At 43.8% G+C, this 25932-nt stretch overlaps 1 protein-coding gene across 1 annotated transcript; it reads right to left on the reverse strand.

The window, feature by feature from the left end:
- Positions 1-16544: 16544 nt before the first annotated feature.
- On the reverse strand, positions 16545-25516 carry LOC123046295 (protein CHROMATIN REMODELING 19). The gene is made up of 12 exons (XM_044469620.1): positions 24361-25516; positions 24161-24278; positions 22445-22485; positions 21886-22136; positions 21601-21781; positions 19453-19638; positions 19194-19367; positions 18960-19118; positions 18565-18642; positions 18245-18381; positions 17950-18168; positions 16545-17205 (listed from the first exon to the last, which is right to left on the reverse strand). Exons 1-12 carry the CDS (start codon positions 25306-25308, stop codon positions 17043-17045), a joined length of 2655 nt encoding a protein of 884 aa, XP_044325555.1. The 5' UTR covers positions 25309-25516; the 3' UTR covers positions 16545-17042.
- Positions 25517-25932: the final 416 nt, after the last annotated feature.

Here is a 25932-nt window from a genome sequence, read left to right on the forward strand (position 1 = left end):
GTGATCACCTCCCGAGTGATCACGGCCCAATAGTATAGCAAGGCAGACTGACAAGAATGTAGGGCCAATGATGATAAACTAGCATCCTATACTAAGCATTTAGGATTGTGGGTAGGGTATCAATGACTGTAGCAACAATGACAGGCTATGCATCAGAATAGGATTAACGGAAAGCAGTAACATGCTACACTACTCTAATTCAAGCAGTATAGAGGATAATAGGCGATATCTGGTGATCAAGGGGGGGGGCTTGCCTGGTTGCTCTGGCAAGAGGGAGGGGTCGTCAACACCGTGGTCGTACTGGGTAGCAGCGGCGTCGGTCTCGGTGTCTAGCGAGAGAAGAGGGGGAAGAAACAATGAATACAATGCAAACATAAACATGACGATGCATGACGTGACAATGAGCGGTGCTAGGTGTGCCCTAACGCGGTAGTAGGTGATACCGGCGAAGGGGGAAAACATCCGGGAAAGTATTCCCGGTGTTTCGCGTTTTCGGGCAAAGGAGCCAGAGGGGGAAAGTTGCGAGTTTGATATGTTACGGGTGTGTGGCGGACGAACGGGCTGCGTGCCCGGGTTCGTCTCGTCGTTCTGAGCAACTTTCATGTTGAAAATAATTTAATCCGAGTTACGGTTTATTTTATATGATTTTCAAAGTTTTAATTGGTTTCTAATAGTATTAAAAACTAAAAGGTGAATATTGCATCATCATGACGTGAGCATGACGTCATCAGTCAACGTTGACCATTGACCGGTCAAACAGGGCAGTGGGGCCGTCTGTCATAGACACATTTTAACTAAACAGGGTTAATTAGACTAATATGCAATTAGATTAATTAAACATAATTAATTGGGGTTAATTAACATGATTAATTAATTAATTAATTAAATTATTATTATTTTACACATATTTCCTTTTGTTCCTTTTTTATAGGGGCAGACCCCACTGGTAAGTGGCCCAGGAGGCCACGCGGGTTAATGGGCACAGGGGCGTTGCGGGGGTGGGCGCCGGCGTGCGGGGGGCTAGCCCAACTGGCCGTGGCCAGGCACGGCCGGAGCGGGCGCGACCTCGGGAGGCGCGACCTCGGCCAGTTATGCAGAGCTAATTTTATTCATCTTCTTGTGGTTGTGACTTCATAAGGCAATATCAGAAAATAGGAAGGAAAGAGTAAGTTAGGGGATGTTGGTGGTCCTCCGCACCGACGCAAACAGAGACTCTCTAGATTTGCCACTGCTACTACTAATGAAGTTGAAGTTCCAAGTCTGCATGATGAGTTCATTTCCCGTACTCCACCATCGTAGGTGCTTGCTCTAAGTTGACAGTGTGATAATTGGTTCCATGTTGCATATGTTGTCTAGCCTGTATTTCTTCTATTTTGATTAAATTGCACTTGTTGAGTTTATACGTTATACATGTGCATATGACATGGCTTTCTATGTCTAGAATACACTACATCTATCTATCATACCATGTTCTTACATAAAAATACTATTGTTGTGTATCCCGCATCACTCACTCATGATTGGACGCTTTTAACATGGCAGTTTGATAGTGGTTGCATCTTGCATTGATTTCTACGTTGTACTGCTTCTAATTTTTCGAATTGCCACTTATGACAAGACACATTTAGCTTGGCAGATTAATATTGGTTGCATCTTTCATATGGTGTCTAGCTTGCATTACTTCTATTTTCTTGAAAATCCTTCTGCTTAGTTTACACATCGTAATTGTGAATATGTCATGCCGTCCTATTTTTCTTACATATTCCATCCTCATACGGTTGTCTTACATCAAAGTATTGCTTGTCTGTATCATGCATCAATGAGTTCTGAAGAGCGATTTTATTCTTTTGTGTTGTGGGTACGGCTTGACATGGCAAAGTCAAAAAAGAGCAAAAAAGATAATATAGTAGGGAGTGGTGTTACTTGTCGGGTGAAATGGAAAAGGATCTGCCGTCGAGATTATACTGGTACTTATAGTGCAGTAGAAGGTTCAAGTCCACCGGCTAAATCTACAAACACAATATCACCTGCTCCACCAGCTGCAGCATCTGCTTCAACTATACCAGCATCTCAACGAGTTACTCATTTATTTGCTTCAGAACTGGCAGTTCCCAAGCTACCTTCACACCTAACACTACTTCCGAAGCACTACTGACACAACAGGACTTGGCAAGATCAGATGAACCTCATGAGCATCAACACCAAGACGGTACCTGACCGAGTCAAGTTGCAGTTGCATGCTCCTTTATATGTACTCTCACAGTTGGATGTACACTAACACTTTCCATATTCATTGTTGAACTAGCACCACGGCGCAAGCGCAAACAGACATCGAGAATAATGCTTGACAGATTAACAAAATCTAAAGGAGGAAGAATGGAGATCCATTTTGAGGCAGGTTTAAAAAAGCCACGTGATGCTACAGAGTCAGCCAAGTTAGTATTAGAGGCAGCCATTGCCGTTAGGTGTCATGCACGTATCCTCCCAACGTGGATCCAGTATAGTAATGAGAAAGACAATACCCAGTTTAACACCTTCCTTGACCATTTATCCGTAAGTAATGTTATTCATTGCAATTAGTAATATTGTCTTGCTTTGTCCCATACTTTCTAGATTCCTCCTAATAAGACTCACATTCTTTTTTGAACAGATGAGGTTCAAGTTGGATCCAAAAGATGATGCAACTAAACAAGCATGCACTCATGTTTTTCAATCTGCTCTGCGACAGTATCGGTACCACCTTAGAAAATCTCACTTTGAAGGCAAGGCTAACAATGAAATCGCCCAAACATCTCCAGTGGAATATATTATAGATGAAGACTGGACAACCCTTGTTAAACACTGGTCTGATCCAAAGTATCAGGTAGGCTATATGTATTTGATCAGACAACATATTAAACTTGTATTTATGTATGTGCCTTACAAGTGTATCTTCTTCTAGGCTAACTATTTGAAGAACAAGACCAACCGTTCTAAAGTGAAATTCCAACAGACAACAGGCTCTCATAGCTATATTGCACACTACGAGGCTCTTGTAAATAGCTTCTACTTCTTTCTTTTTTCTGTGTCATATTATCGTATCTATATTGACTTGTTCCAAATATAGAGGAAAGCCCATGCGTACCAAAAAGAACCTGAACTGAATGCAGTGCAAATCTTCAAGGATTGCCACACCAGCAAGATGAAGGGCATGAGTACACCAGTTCAAGCCGCTGTTGTAAGTCCTTACTCCTCCTGCCTTTGAACTGATTGGTACTGTGATGTGTTCATTTAACTACTTGGTTTGCAGCCAATGTCAGTTAGTCTGTTCACTTTTATACACAGTTGTCTTAACGTATCATTTCACCTTACATGGTTTAAAAGGGATGAAGGATATTCTTTTGGTCTTGATCTATAATCTAGTTGTTATGTTCACATGCGCACACAATGATAAAATAGCCTATTTGTTTTCTATCTGTTTTCCCATGATATGAATGATGTCATACTATGTTCATCCTACTTTAAACCATGGCTCTTTATCCTTAGATGCCAACGAGTGTGAGGAAATAGACAATACAGTAGGCATGCTACATGGACATATGTTCTGAAAGTGATTTTGTTATGTAGTTGGCACTACAATACATGCTAATGTATTACTGTAGATCACCAAAATATGTTATATATAAATGTGTAACCTACTTTGTTTGTTTTTTTCTCATTAGTAACTTATCTGGTACACTAATCTACAAGTTCAAACTTTCATCAAGCTATGGAACAAATGATTGAACAGCCACAACCACATGTAGGTGACAAGGCTACCACAGGCACAATGCCACCTCTTGCTGCAGTGCGTCAGTATCTCTCCACTAACAGTGCAAGAAGCACCTTCCTGCGTAATTCTGGGTTGGTGGTCAAGCTAACCTCGTCCAAATCGCCTATTGAACAAAATCTTCCGGCTAGACAAAGTGATATATCTGTGCTCCAGACACAAGTCCAATCCCTAATGGACGTCGTTTCGGAAACAAGAATAGTGGTTGACAAATGTCATCAAGATATGAATGGTTTTGAAACCAGACTATCAGGCATTCGCTTCGTTGTTCAAGAGTAAAGGTCTCGTGAATCATCATGACCTTGTCCTCGTCCGAGGACTCTTCTGCGTGACTGGGGGTGCCCGCAAGGAGGGCGGGTCCTCCTTTAGTCACTTGCCTCACCACCCGACAGTCCCGAAGGTTGTGAGTCGGGTAAGAATTAAGCAGAATAGCATGTATCGCACATGGTTTATCCAGGAGACCATCAAGGGTGGTCCAGGGGTGGCCAGAGGTTTTCTTCTTCTTCCGAGGTCGTTCATCCGGTATGTTTCGCGTGTGGGACTTGCATCGAGGTGTGGGTCTGTAGCATTTTAAATTGTATTCATAGATCAAATTTGTGTTTTTCCTGCTGAGCCAAGCATATTCGATGGTGTAGAACTTGGACACCAGATCGGACAATTCCGGAAGTATTTGGACACTGCGGCGAGCGAGGGCATTTGAAATGCCTATATCCTTGCATCCATGTTGAAAAGTTGTTACTATATCGGAGTCCTGGTAGTCCGATATCTGGTATTTGACAGAAAAGAATCTGGCCCAGAACTATCTAATTGATTCGTCGGGGAGTTGCTGCACGTAGGCATCCCATAATCTGATGGGCCCGATTTATTAGGCCAATACTCGATGTGGGAGATGGGTGGGCAAATTTTGATCCCTATGGATTGCGGGTTCAAAACCCTAGCATCCTCATCATGTGCTAAGCCCGTAGCCATCACATTGGTCGGGCTGACTTGACGATCAAATTCCTCGACTGCGTCTAACCGGCCGCTGTCTGAATCACTTTCCAAGAAGTACCTCGGCCCTTTGCCCTTGAAAGTGGGTTCAGTCGGGGCCATGGAGGAGTCATGGGTTACCTCTGACCCGTGGAGAGGGGAGGGCACTTTTGTGCCAGAAGCTTCAGGTACGGGAGCCGTGCCCGCGAGATTGGAGTCGTAAGCTGATGATCCCATCGATCCTTTTTTTACTTTCACAAGGAAACTCTCAACGAAAGCACCAATGTTGGTGCGAAAACCGGCAGACCTCGGGGTAGGGGGACCCGAGCTTTAGATCTCTGACAGATGGTAACAGGAACAAGGAGACAATGTTTACCCAGGTTTGAGCCCTCTTGATGGAGGTAAAACCCTACGTCATGCTCTTGTTTATATTAATGGAGATGTATCGAGTACAGAGTTGATCTACCTCGAGATCGTCAGATGTGTTCTAACTCTAGGGCTAGGTGAATGTGATTGTGTTGAAGTGCCCTCTACGGGCTAACCCTTTGTCTTATATACACGCCAGGCAGGGCATCTAGGGTTACAAGGTCGCTATCTAGGGATGGAGACGATTGGAGAAGTCTTGAAGTACAGGCCAAGTCTTTGACGGGCGTAGTCCATCACACCTCCATCGTGCGGCTTCAGGAGTCCATCTTGGGACGAATGAGGGCCCGCCGGCCCAACCGGAGGAGTACGGGCCAACTAGGTTCGTACCCCCTAGTCCAACACACCGTTAGTGGGCGATATGGTGGGCAAGGAGACAATTGATCCACGAGGAAATCTATCAAGCTCCTTCGGCGTCACATTTTTTATAAACTGTTTCATAGTTGAACCAAAGATAGCACCACAGAAGCAAGCAACACCTCAGACCGCACCCAAGATCGCATGTGTAAGACCAAAGGCACCGCCACCGGGACATGCTAAAATACATGTGGATGCCAACATGACGAGATCAGGCTTGGTTGGCTCCACAACAGCCATTAGCCGGGACGCTGGAGGTTTTTATCTAGGTAGCTCTGCTCTGGTTATTACCGCTGTGACTAATGTTGCAGCATTGGAAGCGATTGCATGTCGCGAGGCTTTATCATTAGCCGAATATTTGCTTCCCCAAAAATTCGTTGTTGCTTCATATTTGAAACAGGTGATCAAAGATATCGACAAAGAGGTGGGTAGCAGCTATTGGAACATCATCAAGGAGATCAAGCAGCGAGCAACAAAATTTAATGCGATTTTAGTTTGAAAGTCGAGTGGCAAATTTAGATGGAAATAGTTTAGCTAAGTATTCAAATTCTTTTGAGAAGGGGCACCACTTGTGGTTGGGTCAACCCCATGATTAGGGCTGGAATTCGAGCCGAGTCGAGCTGGCTCGGCTTGACTCGCTAGAGCTCGTTTCGTTAACGAGCTAGCTCGACTCGACTCGTTATTATAACGAGCTCAAATCCAAGATTGGCTCGACTCGTATAACTCGCGAGCTGGCTCGTTTAGCTTGTTAAGCTCGTTAAAGATATGAACATAAAACCCTCAAATATTATAAAAATGATTATGTATATATTAAACATATATATCACTAACAATAGTAATTTTCTTGTAACGCATGAGTCTCCTAGGCGGTTGGGCCTTCAACGGTTAGGCCTTGTGTTGTGCGCCTAGGACGTAGGGTGCTGAGTGTCTGATATTTTTTTGTATTGGTAGTGGCTGATCTTTTGTACCAAGCCAAACGAGTTACATGAGTATTCATGAGATTGGCTCGTTTAACTTGGTCTATAAACGATTTTAAACTAAAGCTTCGCTCGACTCGTTATTCTTTGAGTTCGAGTCGATTCGAGCCGAGTCACGAGCTACTCGTTTAGCTCACGAGCTTCGAGCTTTTTCCAGTGCTACCCATGATTAATTTGTTGAAGTGCCTTCTGCTTAGTTACCACATCATAGGTGTGAATATGTCAAGCCACCAGTTTTTCATACATGTTCCATCCTCGTATCATGACTTTGCCTTTCATTAGAGTAGTGTTCGTCAGTATCATGCATGAATGAGTTCTGTAGAGCGCATTATATTCCTTTTTCTTGTCTGTTTGACTTCACAATGCAAAATCAATAAAGCTGAAGGAAATTGGCAAGGCATTGGATGATGGTGGTCCTTCCGAGCAACTGAAATGGAGGTTCTCTACAGATTCTACTCCGCCATCCTCCCAACAAGATTCGCAAGACAACGCAAGGCTATACAGTCAACGTAGTCGTGTAGATGATGAGCACATCTCCCCTACTCCACCATCACAGGTGCTTGCTCTAACTTGGCACTATTATATGTGGTTGCATGTTGCGTATGATGTCTAGCTTGTATTGCTTCTAACTTTTTTGAATTGCATCTGCTTACTTTACACATAATGCCTATGAATATGACATGTGTTCCTGTTTCTAGAACATACTATATCTGATCACACCATGTTCTTACATCAGACTACTATTCTTGCATATCCCGCATCAATCACTTATGATAAGGCACCTTTAAGTCGCCACTATGATATTGGTTGTGTCTTGCATATGATTTCTAGCATGTACTGCTTCTAATTTGTTGAAATGCCATATAGTTTGAACTTGGCAGAGTGATATTGGTTGCATCTTTCATATGGTGTCTAGCTTGCAGTGCTTCTAATTTGTTGAAATGCCTTCTGCTTAGTTACCACATCATAGGTGTGAATATGCCACGCCATCCTGTTTTCCATACATATTCCATCCTCGCATCATGTGTATGCCTTTCATCCAAGTAGTGTTCGTCAGTATCATGCATGAATGAGTTATGAAGAGCGAATTATATTCCTTTTGCTTGTCGGTTTGACCTCACAATGCAAAATCAATAAAGCTAAAGGAAATTGGCAAGGCATTGGATGATGGTGGCCCTTCCAAGCAACTGAAACGGAGGTTCTCTATAGATTCTACTCCGCCATCCTCCCAACAAGATTCGCAAGACAATGCAAGGCTAGACAGTCAACGTAGTTGTATAGATGATGAGCACATCTTCCCTACTCCACCATGACAGGTGCTTTCTCTAACTTGGCACTATTATATGTGGTTGCATGTTGCGTATGATGTCTAGCTTGTATTGCTTCTAACTTTGTTGAATTGCATCTGCTTACTTTACACATAATGTCTGTGAATATGACACGTGTTTCTGTTTCTAGAACATACGTGTACATGATGAACATATCTCCCCTACTCCACCATCACAAGTGCTTGCTCTAACTTAACTGTTATATGTGGTTGTGTTTTTTGTATGATGTCTAATTTGTATTGCTTCTGATTATGTTGAATTGCATCTGCGTAGCTTACAACTTATACCTGCAACGATCACTTACCCATAAGACACATTTAACTTGGGACTGTGATGTAGGTTGTACTGCTTCTAATTTCTTGAAATGGCACTTACGACGAGACACTTTTTACCTGATAGAGTGATATTGGTTGCATGTTCATATGGTGCCTAGCTTCCATTTCTTCTAATTTTATTGAAATGCCTTCCGCTTACTGTTTTTTCATACATATTCCATCCTCCTATCGTACGTGTGAATATGCAACGCTGTATTTTTTTGTATATATTACATCCTCCTATCCTGCGCTTGCCTTACATCAAAGTAGTGTTCGTCTGTATCATGCATCAACCAGTTATGCAGAGCTAATTTTATTCATCTTCTTGTGGTTTTGACTTCATAAGGCAATATCAGAAAATAGGAAGGAAAAGAGTAAGTTAGGGAATGTTGGTGGTCCTCCGCACCGACGCAAACAGAGACTCTCTAGATTTGCCACTGCTACTACTAATGAAGTTGAAGTTCCAAGTCTGCATGATGAGTTCATTTCCCGTACTCCACCATCGTAGGTGCTTGCTCTAAGTTGACAGTGTGATAATTGGTTCCATGTTGCATATGTTGTCTAGCCTGTATTTCTTTTATTTTGATTAAATTGCACTTGTTGAGTTTATACGTTATACATGTGCATATGACATGGCTTTCTATGTCTACAATACACTACATCTATCTATCATACCATGTTCTTACATAAAAATACTATTGTTGTGTATCCCGCATCAGTCACTCATGATTGGACGCTTTTAACATGGCAGTTTGGTAGTGGTTGCATCTTGCATTGATTTCTACGTTGTACTGCTTCTAATTTTTCGAATTGCCACTTATGACAAGACACATTTAACTTGGCAGATTAATATTGGTTGCATCTTTTATATGGTGTCTAGCTTGCATTACTTCTATTTTCTTAAAAATCCTTCTGCTTAGTTTACACATCGTAATTGTGAATATGTCACGCTGTCCTATTTTTCTTACATATTCCATCCTCATACGGTTGTCTTACATCAAAGTATTGCTTGTCTGTATCATGCATCAATGAGTTCTGAAGAGCAATTTTATTCTTTTGTGTTGTGGGTACGGCTTGACATGGCAAAATCAAAAAAGAGCAAAAAAGATAATATAGTAGGGAGTGGTGTTACTCGTCGGGTGAAACGGAAAAGGATCTGCCGTCGAGATTCTAGTGGTACTTATAGTGCAGTAGAAGGTCCAAGTCCATCGGCTAAATCTACAAACACAATATCACCTGCTCCACCAGCTGCAGCATCCGCTTCAACTGTACCAGCATCTCAACGAGTTACTCGTTCGTTTGCTTCGGAACTGGCCAGTTCCCAAGCTGCCTTCACACCTAACACTACTTCCGAAGCACTACTGACACAACAGGACTTGGCAAGATCAGATGAACCTCATGAGCATCAACACCAAGACGGTACATGACCGAGTCAAGTTGCAGTTGCATGCTCCTTTATATGTACTCTCACAGTTGGATGTACACTAACACTTTCCATATTCATTGTTGAACTAGCACCACGGCGCAAGCGCAAACAGACATCGAGAATAATGCTTGACAGATTAACAAAATCTAAAGGAGGAAGAATGGAGATCCATTTTGAGGCGGGTTTAAAAAAAGCCACATGATGCTACAGAGTCAGCCAAGTTAGTATTAGAGGCAGCCATTGCCGTTAGGTGTCATGCACGTATCCTCCCAACGTGGATCCAGTACAGGAATGAGAAAGACAATACCCAGTTTAACACCTTCCTTGACCATTTATCCGTAAGTAATGTTATTCATCGCAATTAGTAATATTGTCTTGCTTTGTCCCATACTTTCTAGATTCCTCCTAATAAGACTCACATTCTTTTTTCAACAGATGAGGTTCAAGTTGGATCCGAAAGATGATGCAACTAAACAAGCATGCACTCATATTTTTCAATCTGCTCTGCGACAGTATCGGTACCACCTTAGAAAATCTCACTTTGAAGGCAAGGCTAACAATGAAATCGCCCAAACATCTCCAGTGGAATATATTACAGATGAAGACTGGACAACCCTTGTTAAACACTGGTCTGATCCAAAGTATCAGGTAGGCTATATGTATTTGATTAGACAACATATTAAACTTGTATTTATGTATGTGCCTTACAAGTGTATCTTCTTCTAGGCTAACTATTTGAAGAACAAGACCAACCGTTCTAAAGTGAAATTCCAACAGACAACAGGCTCTCATAGCTATATTGCACACTGCGAGGCTCTTGTAAATAGCTTCTACTTCTTTCTTTTTTCTGTGTCATATTATCGTATCTATATTGACTTGTTCCAAATACAGAGGAAAGCCCATGCGTACCAAAAAGAACCTGAACTGAATGCAGTGCAAATCTTCAAGGATTGCCACACCAGCAAGATGAAGGGCATGAGTACACCAGTTCAAGCCGTTGTTGTAAGTCATTACTCCTCCTGCCTTTGAACTGATTGGTACTGTGATGTGTTCATTTAACTACTTGGTTTGCAGCCAATGTCAGTTACTCTGTTCACTTTTATACACAGTTGTCTTAACGTATCATTTCACCTTACATGGTTTAAAAGGAATGAAGGATATTCTTATGGTCTTGATCTATAATCTAGTTGTTATATTCACATGCGCACACAATGATAAAATAGCCTATTTGTTTTATATTTGTTTTCCCATGATATGAATGATGTCATACTATGTTCATGCTCTTGTTTATATTAATGGAGATGTATCGAGTACAGAGTTGATCTACCTCGAGATCGTCAGATGTGTTCTAACTCTAGGGCTAGGTGAATGTGATTGTGTTGAAGTGCCCTCTACGGGCTAACCCTTTGTCTTATATACACGCCAGGCAGGGCATCTAGGGTTACAAGGTCGCTATCTAGGGATGGAGACGGTTGGAGAAGTCTTGAAGTACATGCCAAGTCTTTGACGGGCGTAGTCCATCACACCTTCATCGTGCGGCTTCAGGAGTCCATCTTGGGACGAATGAGGGCCCGCCGGCCCAACCGGAGGAGTACGGGCCGACTAGGTTAGTACCCCCTAGTCCAGCACACCGTCAGTGGGCGATATGGTGGGCAAGGAGACAGTTGATCCACGAGGAAATCTATCAAGCTCCTTCGGCGTCACATTTTTTATAAATTGTTTCATAGTTGAACCAAAGATAGCACCACAGAAGCAAGCAACACCTCAGACCGCACCCAAGATCGCATGTGTAAGACCAAAGGCACCGCCACGGGACATGCTAAAATACATGTGGATGCCAACATGACGAGATCAGGCTTGGTTGGCTCCACAACAGCCATGAGCCGGGACGCTGGAGGTTTTTATCTAGGTAGCTCTGCTCTAGTTATTACCGCTCTGACTAATGTTGCAGCATTGGAAGCGATTGCATGTCGCGAGGCTTTATCATTAGCCGAAGATTTGCTTCCCCAAAAATTCGTTGTTGCTTCATATTTGAAACAGGTGATCAAAGATATCGACAAAGAGACGGGTAGCAGCTATTGGAACATCATCAAGGAGATCAAGCAGCGAGCAACAAATTTTAATGCGCTTTTAGTTTGAAAGTCGAGTGGCAAATTTAGATGGAAATAGTTTAGCTAAGTATTCAAATTCTTTTGAGAAGGGGCACCACTTGTGGTTGGGTCAACCCCATGATTAATTTTGTATTTCACTTTTTGTGGCTTTCGATCAATAAAACTTAGATTTACCCTCTAAAAAAATCAGTACAACTTTTCGTCTCTTCGTGGCTAGGGTTTTAGTGGTAGCAAACCTTCAGTCGATATTGAAATCTCTGGTGACGACGCAATTTATCGTCGTCCTTGTCATCTAAGTCAATCCGGTATTATCTGCAACTAGACATTCTCACATCCGCGATAAGTTGACAGAGGTTGAAAGTGAGAATTGACACGTGTACAAGTGTCTGTCCCGAGTCCGGGCACGCCAAGAACATATGTGCGCTCCCCGTGCCGTCGGCCGTCCCAATCAGTCGGGTATTATTTTCCACTAGTTCCCTCGCCTGCAGGGTAGACGCGCGCATAGAAACGAGCAAGCCATTTCTAAGATGCGATCGATTCGGAGAGGAGAATTTTCTGCCCATGATCCTAGCTAGTGCCTTGGACTACTAGCACTAGCGGGCAATTTCTTCTTGTTCAGTTCCAAAGGCTACGTGTTTAGCCCCTCGTACTACGTAGGTACTTGCAGATACAGAGACAAACCACCGCATTCAAGCCGCGGCAGGATCAGCGAAAAGATGAAACCCGACAACGAGAGGAATGTCGAAGACTACATATATAGCTCGTACTACTATATTCTCGGGCAATGTAGTCCAAGGCTGCATTAATTGGTGCTTTCTCTTTGCGTTGACGAAATCTGTCAGCGGGGAATTTCTCTCTTTAGGAAAGCAATAGAAGTACGGACGGGAAGGTTGAAGATTTATGCGACAACAGCGACGTCCATGGACTGGACTGCTGGAAGCTATGCATCGACCATTTTTATATATAAAAAAAATGTTAAATACACTACGGGTGACTCAACTTGTCCAGTGGGGTCACCTTGTTACCTAAACTTGTAAAATACACGAAATTGGTGTTGTAACTTGTCCGAACGTTCAAATACGATGCCTCCAACTGTATCCAAGCGTGTGCACTGCTCATGTGGCATGCCAACGTGATGTTGGCCCACATGTCAATGACTATGAGGAGAGAGAGAGCTGGGTCAAAGCCGCGCTTTGGTAGTTTTATAGAAAACTCCTTGTACTTTAATTAAATTTCACATAAGGCCCCTTTTATTTTATTTAAATAGGCCAAACTGTTTTGATCCCACCTGTCAGGTTTGGGTCCTGAAGCCAGCACATGAGATGAAAACAGTAATTAAGAAAGAGAGAAAAGGGTGCGCATCGGGAATTTGAACCAAGTACCTTGGCGCTCAAGTGCGCACATGTGTTTTTTCTTTTTTGCGGGTAAAAGTGCACACATGTGTTGGCCACTAGGTCAAACCCTTCTCTGTCCAATGTGGAGATAAATTCGCCTTTTATAATAAAGACACCGTCCAAAATAATAAAGAGAAATTAAAAAGAAAAAGTTGACTCGCCTCTTCAAGCATTTGTCTTATTTATGAGCTAGACGTCTATATATCGCGTTTGTGAATAAGGATGTGGGACGAAATATGTTCCTATTTATAAGCAAGATGTCTATATATCATGTTGCCATTTACCTCTTCAAGCATTCGTCTTATTTTTATTATAATATATGGCCCTCTTATGGGCCCGCACAAAAAAAATTCAATTTCAAGTTTATTATTTATGCTATTTTTCTGGTAGGAAATGTAAGAAAATGTTACAGTTGCCATAGACTTAAAGAAAGAGTTAGTGATTTTGAAAAAAAATCAACATCTGTTTCAAAAATTATCACGTGTGTTAGGAAGTTGTAGATGTGTATTGGAAAAATTATTGTGTAAAATTATTCTTACGTTTCTGCAAACACGTTTAACATGTTTTAACACATTTATAGAATTTATTGTTTTTACACAATGATTTTTCATACATGTTGAACTTTTTATATTGAAATGTTTTTATTACATTAAAGTTCCGAATGAAGATACAAAAATTTACACAATATTTATAATATACGTTGGACTTTTTAAATACACGGAAAATTCAGAAAAGGGTCATGTTTACCCCTTCGAACTACACAATGATAAAAATAGAATGGAAAATTAAATAGACAAATAATCACATATTGATGATTATTGTATTTTTATATGGAAAATTTTACACGTCATAACAACTAAACAGTAACCTGAAAAGAAGAAGTAAATAACTTAAATGGAAATTGCATGGTGATAGGTAGAATTGATCTATATATGTTTCCAGCGAACAGTTGCTTATAAAGTACTCCCTCCGTCCGGAAATACTTGTCATCAAAATGAATAAAAGGATATGTATCTAGACATATTTTAGTTTTAGATACATCTTTTTTATACATTCTGATGACAAGTATTTTTGGACGGAGGGAGTACTAATTGTTCTGGTGGCTAGCGTACATGCTACTTAACCTGCAGCCCCAGGTTCGAAACTGTATATGCACCGTGCGACAAGTTGTAGCATTGCTTTTGTGTATTTTGCAAGTTTAGGCACTAAACTAACCATAGCGAACAAGTTAAGGCATGTGAGGTGTATTTAACTCCATCTAAAACCTACGAAGTGAAAAATCACGTAACCACGAGAACGATGCTTCTGCAAAATGCATGATAGATGTTGTCACCGACGAGAGAGAGGGGGGAGCATGGACCGGTGCAGAAGACAAGCGTGTATCATGGCTTTCACCGGCGCATCCGTACGTATGGGGGTATGATACCGACGTTGCCAACGCGAGATCGATAAAAACGCCGGGACAAAAGGGAAGAGGGTTCACGGGACGCCTCCAAGGCTCCAACTATCCGTGCCACCCGGCCCTCCCTCGTGCGCCCTCCACGACGGCGGCCCACAGGCACAACGCAAAGATTCCCCTCTCGGTGTGACATGGCAACATGGGCGCGACAAGGTGAGGGGCCGGGGCATTTCGCTTCCCAAACTCTGGTCCCCGTGGCCAAGATGGAACTCGTAAGTTCCCAAAAAGGTTTAAAAAGTTAAAAGAATCCATACATGATCCCATTTTGACAGTGCGACGTAGTACCTGACATTTCGAAGCGAATCCGTAGCAGAAACGCCGTAACAAGAACGTCCTACTGAGCTCGTATCGTTGCGACATCAGATTGAATCTTTTCCGTCCAATTTTCCAGCAAGACGGGAGCGTTTAGTTGACTCGTTCGAACGCTCCCCTCACCTTCCCCGTCTGATGCATCCCGACCACACCCGTACGCCACGGCATGGCCGCTTCCCGGTGTCGCTTACACCAGCCTCGCCAGAAGCGTACACAGGCCGACCCGGGCAATTCCAAGACATCCGGACGACTGTGATGAACAGAAAGAGGGGAGGCTTAAAGGCACGCGGGAGGGAGCAAGAAATGGCCCAGCACCGAGGACCGAGCCCACAGGACGGACAGCAAAATCAAATCCATCCACGACAAGTCATTTCCATCGTCCGGAGACAAATCCCTCCGCCCCAAATGATTCCATCAGATCACTCATATGCGTGCAGTGCGGCTACACAGCAACTTCTGAGCCAGGCCGTGATGCAGCCTTTCTCTTTGATTGCACACATCACGGCGCCAGGCCAGACTTGCCAGAACCAGTACGCCGTGCGGCCGGGGTATGCACCACGGTTTGGCGTCGGCAGCGGCGCTTGCCCCAGAATGTGCTGTGCCTCAACAGAACCATGCTTGGAGTTATGCCAAGAATCATGCGCAAAGCAAATTCGAGGTTTAGTCCGGAGGATCAAAGTAGGCGAAACCAGATCGCTAATCGGCACTAGGACACCCTTGTAAGAAAGGGACATGGGTAACTGGATAGTGGCATCACGGAGAAAACATTATAAGAATTGTAAGCTTTTTTTCAACAAAAATCATGACAGGATAAAGATCGCTTAGTTCCATTCTCAGCACTCAGTACCCGTAATATTATACAGCATTCCATCTACACAGCAAACAGCCAGGCAAATGTTGGACCCAACAAATGGGCAAAATGATAGACCATGCGGGGGAGTGAGGAGCGAGTTTGAAACCAGGCAAACCTCACATAAATGACGCTTCTTTGTCAGTTTTGAAGATTCTATGCAGAAAGAAGACCTAGGGGGACTACTGTGACCAAAAAAAGATCCAAGACTAACCAAGAAATCAAGCTAGTTCAATTCGAGAAGGGATGTTTGGGCTCAGTACCTTCAAAAAAAAGCAAAGCAGTGCAAAAACAGTTCCCCGATTGCCTCCAGCTCAACACATTAGCTATCGGATATACCATACAATCAAATATAATACTTGTGCTGGTCATTTATACTTTTGGGGTTACAGGGAATTGGTTCTCCCATGTACTCCCTCCGTCCCAAAAATGATCTTATATTTCGAGACGGAAGGAGTAGTAAATTAACATGGTAACTCTGCAAAGAACACGTAGTGGGGCAAAGTTATTCAACCCATTTCCTCTCTCGCTGGCTCAGTCTGAAACTAGTCACTAACTGATAAAACTATTTGGTAATTTTACAGTGACTGATGATTTGAGGGCTAAGCATAATCTTGTTTCGTGTATGATCTCTTAAATTACAGTGACTAATTGAGCAGAAATTCCGTACAGACAGTCAGAAACAACTATTCCCACTGTCCCGAAATAAGTGTCGCTGATTTAGTACAATTTATACTAACTTTGTACTGAATCAGCAACACTTACTTTGGGACAAAGGGAGTACTTAAACATAGGTACAGCAGGCTGCAGATTCACTTTCGTAACCGATATAGAGTTGGATACTTGTATAGCTTAAATCTCAAGTATGGACAAAATGTTAAAACGCTAATAATATCTCTACCATACAGTTTCAACTTCAGCTATTCTCCATTTCATTAATACCAGGATGTGCTTCCAACATTTCATCCAGTACAAAAGTAGGATGTCTGTTCTGAGACTTCTGGTTCAGCACTTTCTGGAAATCTACACCCTACTTCGAGCTATGCTAAACTTATACAGTATGTCACCCTGATCAAGCACAGCGAAGAGAAGCAGTGCGGCTATCCAGTAGGTTGCAGAAGATCATCAGTAGATCCTAATAGTAGATAATGTGGATGCCAACAAACTGAGAGATCTAATGCAAAAAGGCACCAGCATCATCATGCAAAGAAGCTTAAGACCCCATGGATAAACCTGAGTGGTGCTTGAATGAAGCAAATAATTATCCCAACCAAGAACATCGCCGCAGGTGGAAAAGTGGCTCCATGAAGTTTCTCACACCAGAAGAAGAGATGCCAGAATCTCTCCCATTGTCTGCTCAGGTACATCAGTTCTATCATCTAAGTCTGCTCCAGACTGAAGAACAGCAGCATCTAGTACTAGCTTTCTCCTTGCAATTGCATATATGCTTTCATCAACTGATTCCTTTGTCACTAACCTGGATAAAATAAACACTCACTGTTATCAATTTATCATCTTAAGAGTTTGATTATTCTTTTTTTTTAGTTTCTTATGTGACATCTAGTGTTCTTTTTCGACTTTCAGATCATTTGGAGTTCAAGCGACCAGTATCCTTCCTTTTTATCTGAACCCAATGGAAACAGACTAAGCGGAGATGTTCAAAGGAGAATGAGATATTTTTTTAGCAGAGGACATCACATAGAAAAAGCAGGTGCAGATTGTATGACGCACATTTAAAAATAAAAATATGACCAGCTTATATAGTGCAAGGGTGCCCAACATTTTATTAAAGCAAAAGAAAAGAGTTACTTCTGAAAACTACCAGCACGAACCTCCATACTTTGAATTGCATTGGTAATGCAAAGGCAAAAACAGTAGTACCAAAAACAGAAAGGAAAAACAATCAAACTTTGTCTTGAGGAATGCAATACAATAACTTAACTATATATTCCAACAAAGATCATATTATCTAACTGCTAAGGACCAAAGAATCCAAACAAGGATAAAAGAAAAAACTATAACCCAGAACAAGTGTAACTCGTACTATAAAAATACCATTCAAGACCTTTTAACATGCAGATGCTCCCACATTAGAACAAATGTTGTAGAGAAGTGAACCATTGTCGGAATAAGAAAAATATGAATACTTCAAAATATGCTCACCGAGTCATATGGTCAGAAACAGCAAAAATTAATACATATGTCATATTTTGAACCGCACCTATAGATAGTGACAGGTTTCTGCTGTCCAATGCGATGGCAACGATCTTCAGCTTGCCGGTCCATCTGAGGGTTAAAATCCATGTCGTGTATTATGACTGTATCAGCTCCTATTAGATTCAGCCCCTGACCTCCAGCTCTAGTTGAAAGCAAACATGCATTTATCGAAAGATCATTGTTGAAAGTGTCCACTATAGTCTGCCTTTCTATTACTGGGGTGCTGAAACAAAAGGGATTTTACCAGTTAAGAATTATAATACAATTTAATTCAGAAACTTGCTGAGGAAAGAACTAACCCTCCATCGAGACGCCTATATGTAATTCCTATTACTTCCAGTGCCCATTCAAGGATATCAAGCATTGTGGTCCACTGGCTGAATATAAGAACTCGGTGACCATTATTTGTTAAAGACGGTAGAAGCTCTGCTAAGGCCTGAAGAAAAAGTACGAATTAAGGTAAATCATAAATTGCACTTGAGTCCTAATATGCCTTGATAAAGAAAATTTTAGTAGTTCACATAAAGAAAAAATATATAATAATACTATTGTGTTTTACTGTTATTCTTCTTTTCTTGGATAGGAACTGGCTAACCAGATAAAGAAAAAAAAATGGTACCTGACATTTCGCTGATGCAAATACATGCTCGTCTTTTAGGGCACCCTTTGTACCAGCATCACCATGTGTAATCAACAGCTGGAGGAGAAATTAAGAATTGAATGATACAAGTGTCCCACAAAAAATATACTAAGAACAAGCGAATTTAGGGCAAAAGGGACGTGTTTCAACAGCAAAACCATCCCCTGCACAGTACAACCGTTGACAAATAACAACAAATGCATACTACTTTTATGTCGCACTTAATTATTTGGCATGCAGAATGGCAGAAGAAGCTAACAAGCAGGATAGCGAAAATCAGAAAGCAAATAAGACTCAGTATAATTTAGTAAGCAAAGTCAATAGGAGGTGAACCAGCTGATTAAGAGAAACCAGGTAAAGAGAAATAACAATACTTGGTGGATAGCAAAATCATTGTAGTTCTTTAGCGCTTGGATTGCTCTGTCGAAGGAACATTCAAAGCCAAATGCGCCTTTAGGATACGTCAACCTTGCTATTCGATCGACATCTTTGTCACTGTAAATGCGCCTTATAAGCAAAGGGTGATTGGCAATCTGTGGGAGCAATGAAAAACCCTTTAAGATGGAAATAAACATCTTCCTGTATTTTGCATCACAGTATATACTCACCTTACGCAACTGCATAAAATAGTTCGATATTTGACGCTTTGGAATTAATCCAACAACATTTTGAGGATATTGGCCGGAAGACTTTGCAGTACGAGCCTCACAAATGGCACGGTACTCATTTGCGGCTCCATTATAAGCTTTAAGCTGCTCTGATCCCATGGAGACAAAGTTAACCTGTCACACACAATCAATGTAAGTTCAAACAGGGAATATCAACAAGAACATGCAATTGCTGATGACTGAAGATAAGTCAATGTACATGTTGTGTCTTCGGGACAAGTTGCTGCATAACATCCGACTTCAAGCGCCTAAGGATGAATGGCCCTAAAATGGACTTTATACGTGAAATTAACTCATGGTCTTCTGAATTCAATAGCTTCTTGAGATCAACTTCTCCTGTGGCAAATATATCAGGCATCATTAACTCCAACAATGACCATAGCTCCTGCAGATGATATGAAATTCAGGAGCAGCTTCTTGTAAGAAAATGACCAGCATCTGATAATTAAAGGCAGCTGAAAGGATATGGAGTTTTAACAGTTGGGGGTGCACATTTCAACTAATAGCTGGATGAAGCCATCATAAATTCAGTGTCATGAGTATTCATCTAGGTAAACGGCAGGCATCAAACCATAAGATGGTAAAAAATGTAAAGTTAATAGTGTTGAACCACAAGTACTGTGTACAACACAGAACCATTAGATATTAAGATACTGATTCTAACTCATATAGATAAGAATATGATGTTGAGAAACTTTAATCGGTAGCTGTGCACCGAAAGACAGTGGTAGCTACAAATCCTTAGTACACTTGCTGATCACACCTCCATGCCTTTGTGAATCTTTGACATGCAGGACATTGGTAAAATGTACCCAATCCATATAGTCAGTCCTTTACAGGTAGTGTTATGCTGATATGTCCTTTTATTTCTGTATCAATCACTCTGCTTGTCCCCCCCCCCGGCCCCCGCGTCGCTCCCAGGGGGCGACTCGGGTGGCGAAACCCTAGCCGCCACCTCAAACTCCCCTCCTCCCCTCCCTCCCCTCGCCGTCGCCGGAGGATACCGGCGGGCGTAGCCCTCGCCGGTGGACGGCGGCGGCGGGGCCCTTGTCCGTGGGCTCACGCGCTGTTTGTGCGCTGGAGCGGCGGGAGCGCGCGGTGGCGAGGCAGGCGGTCGTCTGCGCTCAGGGGAGGCCGTGATGGTGTGGAACGCATGCGCGGTGGCGCTGCTGTGGCAGCGGCCGGCCGCTGCTGCGAGCTGCAGAGATGAGGGCGCCCAGATCTGGGCTGCGCGTTTCTGCCCCAACCCACCCGTCCCCCTCCTTCCACCCCTCCCGGCCGCCGTCGGTGGTAGCCGCTGGGCGGGTGAGCACGCGCGCGGCAGTCCTTGACGGCTGCTGCTCTGCTGTGCCCCGGCGGTTCCTGGCGGTGGAGGCTGCGGGCCGGCACGGCGGCGGCGCGGTGCAGGTGGCTGTTGTCGCCTGCTCGTCGCGCTCCCGGCGGTGGCCGGCCTGCTGGCGCTGCGCCGGTCGGTGCTCCTCCTGCGACTACAACGTTCCTAGGCATCCCTCCATGTGTGCTGGTCTTCTCCGGCGTTCTTCTCCAAGTCCGGTCTGCCATTGCATCTGAGGTCCCTGTTCATGGGTCGGGGCGAAATCCCCGCGCGGCGACGGCCTGCGCTGTCAACGGCGACGCCCGAGGGTGCCGTCACCTCCTTGGAGGCGTTGGCATGACCCTGACCAGATCTCCTCCTCAAGCACCGGGAGAAATCCCAGGTCCGGCCTCCCGGACCGGGCAGCGGCGGCGTCTCAGCGACGTTCCCTTCTTGTAGGCGCTGCTTTGGCTGCAAGTGGAGTTTGATGCGGCAGATGGAGGCTGGTGATGCATCGCTCTGGCGTAGACTGCTACACAGGGAGCGGATCGCAATGTATGCCAGCGCCCGCGCTTCTCCAACGGTTGCTACACCAGTTCCTGTTGAGCCCTGCCCTTCACCCGCCGACTCTCTAGGCACATGGGTGAGAGGTACGTTGGCCTGGGCAGTCCTGGAGCTGCAATCGTCCCTGGAGCTGTCTGGCAATGGCAGTGACGCTGCCCTGCTGGGCGAGGCCTAATGTCGTTGCGTGTCTATAGTTGAGGGCACCTCCTCACCTGGTTGTAGTCGCTTGGTGAGGACGGTCGTGTATTTGTGTGTGTGTGTGTGTGTGTGTGTGTCCCTCCTTTCTGGAGGTTGTACCCCTGATGTCTTCCTGTTCAATGAAATGAAACGCAAAGTCTCTTGCGTTTTCTCGAAAAAAAAATATTTCTGTATCAACGGGCAGATGTGTCGTGATATATTTAACTACAATGGCATCATAGGGTATCAGAGGAAAAAATAAAGCTTAAGTTGGACACTTGTATCAAGACTCACATGCAAATCATTTTGAAGTGGAGTTCCCGTCAGCATTAGCCGCTGATGAGCATGTTGTGCAACAGCCATAAGGTTTTTCCATCGGAAGCTGCCCTTATCTTTCAGCACGTGTGCTTCGTCCATCAATACACAACTCCATTTCCATCTTTTGAGTGCCTTGCGGTCATCCTTTTGTTGAGCACTGCATTATGGATCAAAGCAGCACATAAATCTTCTAAAAATATGCAGAATCATTAGTGAATCTCCATAAGATATTCTGTTTTTCCACCCTAAGGGACTACAAACCTCCGTCTTTCGAAGAGCGAGTAGCCAACAAGTAGGACATTAAATGGAGCTGGACATCCTGCTTTGCCTAAGGAACTTAACTCCTTTGAGAAGGCAGTCCTTCCAGCACCATGAAACATGATGATCGAAAACGAAGGACACCACTTCTTAAGTTCCCTTTCCCAATTTTCCAACACTGAAGCTGGGCAAACTATCAGGTGTGGACCCGGGTCATCATATAGATGTTGCAAGAGATTAAGGTAAGTCACAGCCTGTAAATAATGAGACCAAATTCAAACATTAAGAAATGAATAATGAATCGGCACTCAAGTATAGGGCAAATCCTACTAATCAGTTTATTCTTGGAAATGTCACAAAAGGCTACAATCAAGTTGCATTTTATAGTATGTGTGCATAATGACAAAAAAACACATGAACAACAGTCCATTAGGACACAATAATAATGGACAGGGCGCAAAAACATCAAATTTGAACAAGCTAACTTATCATGCTTTAGTACTACCAGATTACGATGATTGATTATTTTCATTTTTACTTAAAACACTGTAAGCTTGCTTACCTGGACTGTCTTGCCGAGACCCATTTCATCAGCCAAAATTGCTGTAGAAAGGAGAGAAGGCTAACATGAATAATAGTCTTTTGAGCAGGGGAAAGTTAGAACATGATAAAAAAAAATGGAAAGAACCAGTATGAGCGTTGACTGGTACTACTCTGATAACCTCACAAACATAATATATGTAATGCAAGACAACATTGTTTCAGTCTTGCAGACCAGCAAGCACTAACACGGTACATTAGCACATGACAAGACAAGGTTTTCTGTACCGCATGAAAATTCTGATAGTTACAATGTAAATATTTTTACTCGGTGCACCTTTACAGTAAATTCGAATACCTGTACCTCATTTCATCAGCCAAAATTGCTGTAGAAAGGAGAGAAGGCTAACATGAATAATAGTCTTTTGAGCAGGGGAAAGTTAGAACATGATAAGAAAAAATGGAAAGAACCAGTATGAGCGTTGACTGGTACTACTCTGATAACCTCACAAACATAATATATGTAATGCAAGACAACATTGTTTCAGTCTTGCAGACCAGCAAGCACTAACACGGTACATTAGCACATGACAAGACAAGGTTTTCTGTACCGCATGAAAATTCTGATAGTTACAATGTAAATATTTTTACTCGGTGCACCTTTACAGTAAATTCGAATACCTGTACCTCATTTCATCAGCCAAAATTGCTGTAGAAAGGAGAGAAGGCTAACATGAATAATAGTCTTTTGAGCAGGGGAAAGTTAGAACATGATAAGAAAAAATGGAAAGAACCAGTATGAGCGTTGACTGGTACTACTCTGATAACCTCACAAACATAATATATGTAATGCAAGACAACATTGTTTCAGTCTTGCAGACCAGCAAGCACTAACACGGTACATTAGCACATGACAAGACAAGGTTTTCTGTACCGCATGAAAATTCTGATAGTTACAATGTAAATATTTTTACTCGGTGCACCTTTACAGTAAATTCAAATACCTGTACCTCATTTCATCAGCCAAAATTGCTGTAGAAAGGAGAGAAGGCTAACATGAATAATAGTCTTTTGAGCTGGGGAAAGTTAGAACATGATAAGAAAAAATGGAAAGAACCAGTATGAGCGTTGACTGGTACTACTCTGATAACCTCACAAACATAATATATGTAATGCAAGACAACATTGTTTCAGTCTTGCAGACCAGCAAGCACTAACACGGTACATTAGCACATGACAAGACAAGGTTTTCTGTACCGCATGAAAATTCTGATAGTTACAATGTAAATATTTTTACTCGGCGCACCTTTACAGTAAATTCGAATACCTGTACCTAAGAAGACTTACCAACTGCTCGTTTTAGAAGACAAAGGCAGCATAAGGATCGAAAGAATAGGATGCTCAGTGACAAGTGCCATGTTATCATGTATTTACTACTCCCTCCGTCTGGAAATACTTGTCGGAGAAATGGATGTATCTAGACATATTTTAATTCTAGATACATCCAACTTTATCCATTTTTGCGACAAGTAATTCCGGACAGAGGGAGTACTTAGCGAACTAAATGCAACTGACAATAAACAAGTGGGGTGAACTCAGATCCATCAGTTTGATGTCATGGCTAGATGTTACTGATGAAAAGGAAGCAATAGTTTGAGCAAAGACCACTTCATTGGCAGATGCCTTTCCGATGCAACAAGCATCTTCGGGTTCAAAATTTCAATTCACAGAAAATCACCTCCGCCGATGCCTTTCTGATGCAACAGTAGAAGGAAATTGACCCCCACAAGCTGGTATGGTTTCAGCACCGGGTTGAATTCCATGTCCTCGCTTGTGCATGCTGCATCCACATCTTCCTGTTCTCATATCCCATTGCATCAGAAGACAAAAACTCAATAGTTCAAGACCTGTAAACTGCATCAAAACTGATAAGTGTACCTGAGTGACAATCCGGACGGTGGAGGCATCTGTCTCAGCATAGCTTTCGCAATTCCGTGCTGAAGAACCATACAGCTCCTGCCTCAGATCAACCGAAATCCGTGAGCACCTGCGCAATGCCTTCCCCACCACATCCCCTTCCACCTCATCTGCCTTCACACTACTCTGCCCATTGTAGTCCCCATCTTCATCATCCTCGTTCTCCAACTCCGACCAGTTCACCCCATCATCCTCTTCTTCATCTCCTACCTCCACCACACCAGCAGCCACGGAGCCATCACTGTCATCATCGTCCTCGATCACGAATCGGCGACCAGTGGTGCGGCGCGGCCGTGATGACCTCGGAGCAGGGTGGTCGGAATCATCATCTGCGAGATCAGAGTCATCATCGGCGAGGTCGGAGTCCTCAAATGTGAGGTCTAAATCTTCCTCTTCCTCGGAGAGATCAATGGTGGCGGTTGCCAGCCGTCGGCCAGTGGAAGGGCGCGGCCGCGATCTCCTCGAAGCAGGGAGGTCGAAATCGTCGTCTTCGGGGTCGAATTCGTCTTCGGGTTCGAAGTCGTCGTCGGAGAGCGCCGCGACGATGGCGGCCTTGGAGGGTTTAGGGTTGTGCCGGGAGGATTGGGTGGACGGCGTGGCCCGCCTAGGCGGGCTTTTGTGCTGGGGACGCTTGAGCACGCGCGAGCTATCCTCGGCGCGGCGCGCCTTGACGCTTTTCCCCAGGTCGAAGTCGTCGTCGTCGTCGTCGTCGTCGGAGAGGACGACGGCGGCGCCGTTGCTGGTGCCGACGGCGGAGGAAGCCTTGGGGTCGTAGCGGAACGAATCGATGGGAGGGGGAGGCCGCGCGGGCGGCTGGGGGCTCCGGTGGGGGCGCTTGAGGACCCGGGAGGGCTTGAAGGTGTGGTTCGACCACTCGTCGTCGGAGATCTCCTCGAAATCCCGCCGCATCGGGGCGGCGGCTGCGGGCCTGCGGGTTCCTCTGGGGTCTAGGGTTTCGGGGGGAGGCGCGCGAGGGGGGCGGGTATGGTGCTGCTCTCCTAGTAGGCGAGGATCCGAGGCGGCGGCGGCGGCAGGGGGTGAGCGGGAGAATTGGGGGCGAAGACGAGGAGGCCGGGAAACTTTGGCGGCCCTAGAGAATGGGGAAAACGGAGCGGCGCCGAACAGAGCGCCAATTGCCTCCCAGGAGGAGGACGATTCGTTAAATTTTGCCGTTTTCAGGGGTGGTGTTTGTTTTTTCCAAAAAGTTTTGGAATATCTTTCCCTGGCGTGTATGAGCGGTGTACGTCACTGTGTTTGGGAGTCGTGGCAGAGGGCCGTGTTGCCGTCAGACCAATGAGATGGACGGTGGACCGATGATTCTTTTTTTTTTTTTGAAATTCACTCCTTCCCTTTATTAAACTAAATTAGGAAGTTCATCAGAAACAATGCTTAAAATACAATCTGGGGGGACATCTCCCACGACACCGAACATTATTACAGAAACCGAAACGGGCAATCTCATGAGCCGCTTTATTTGCCTCCCTTCTCACCCAAGTAGCTCTGAACTCCCCCAAGTTTGTGGCCATCAATTTG

Source organism: Triticum aestivum, chromosome 2B (assembly GCF_018294505.1).
Source record: "Triticum aestivum cultivar Chinese Spring chromosome 2B, IWGSC CS RefSeq v2.1, whole genome shotgun sequence".
In the NCBI taxonomy this organism is placed as follows: domain Eukaryota; kingdom Viridiplantae; phylum Streptophyta; class Magnoliopsida; order Poales; family Poaceae; genus Triticum; species Triticum aestivum.

Excerpts from the sequence above, each read along its gene's own strand:
- LOC123046295 (XM_044469620.1), bottom strand. The coding sequence starts at position 25,308 with ATGCGGCGGGATTTCGAGGAGATCTCCGACGACGAGTGGTCGAACCAC. Across the intron at positions 18,643-18,959 it reads ATGATTTTGCTATCCACCAA|CTGTTGATTACACATGGTGA; the intron begins GTATTGTTATTT and ends TTTCTCCTCCAG. Across the intron at positions 18,382-18,564 it reads TTGCATCAGCGAAATGTCAG|GCCTTAGCAGAGCTTCTACC; the intron begins GTACCATTTTTT and ends CTTTTTCTTCAG.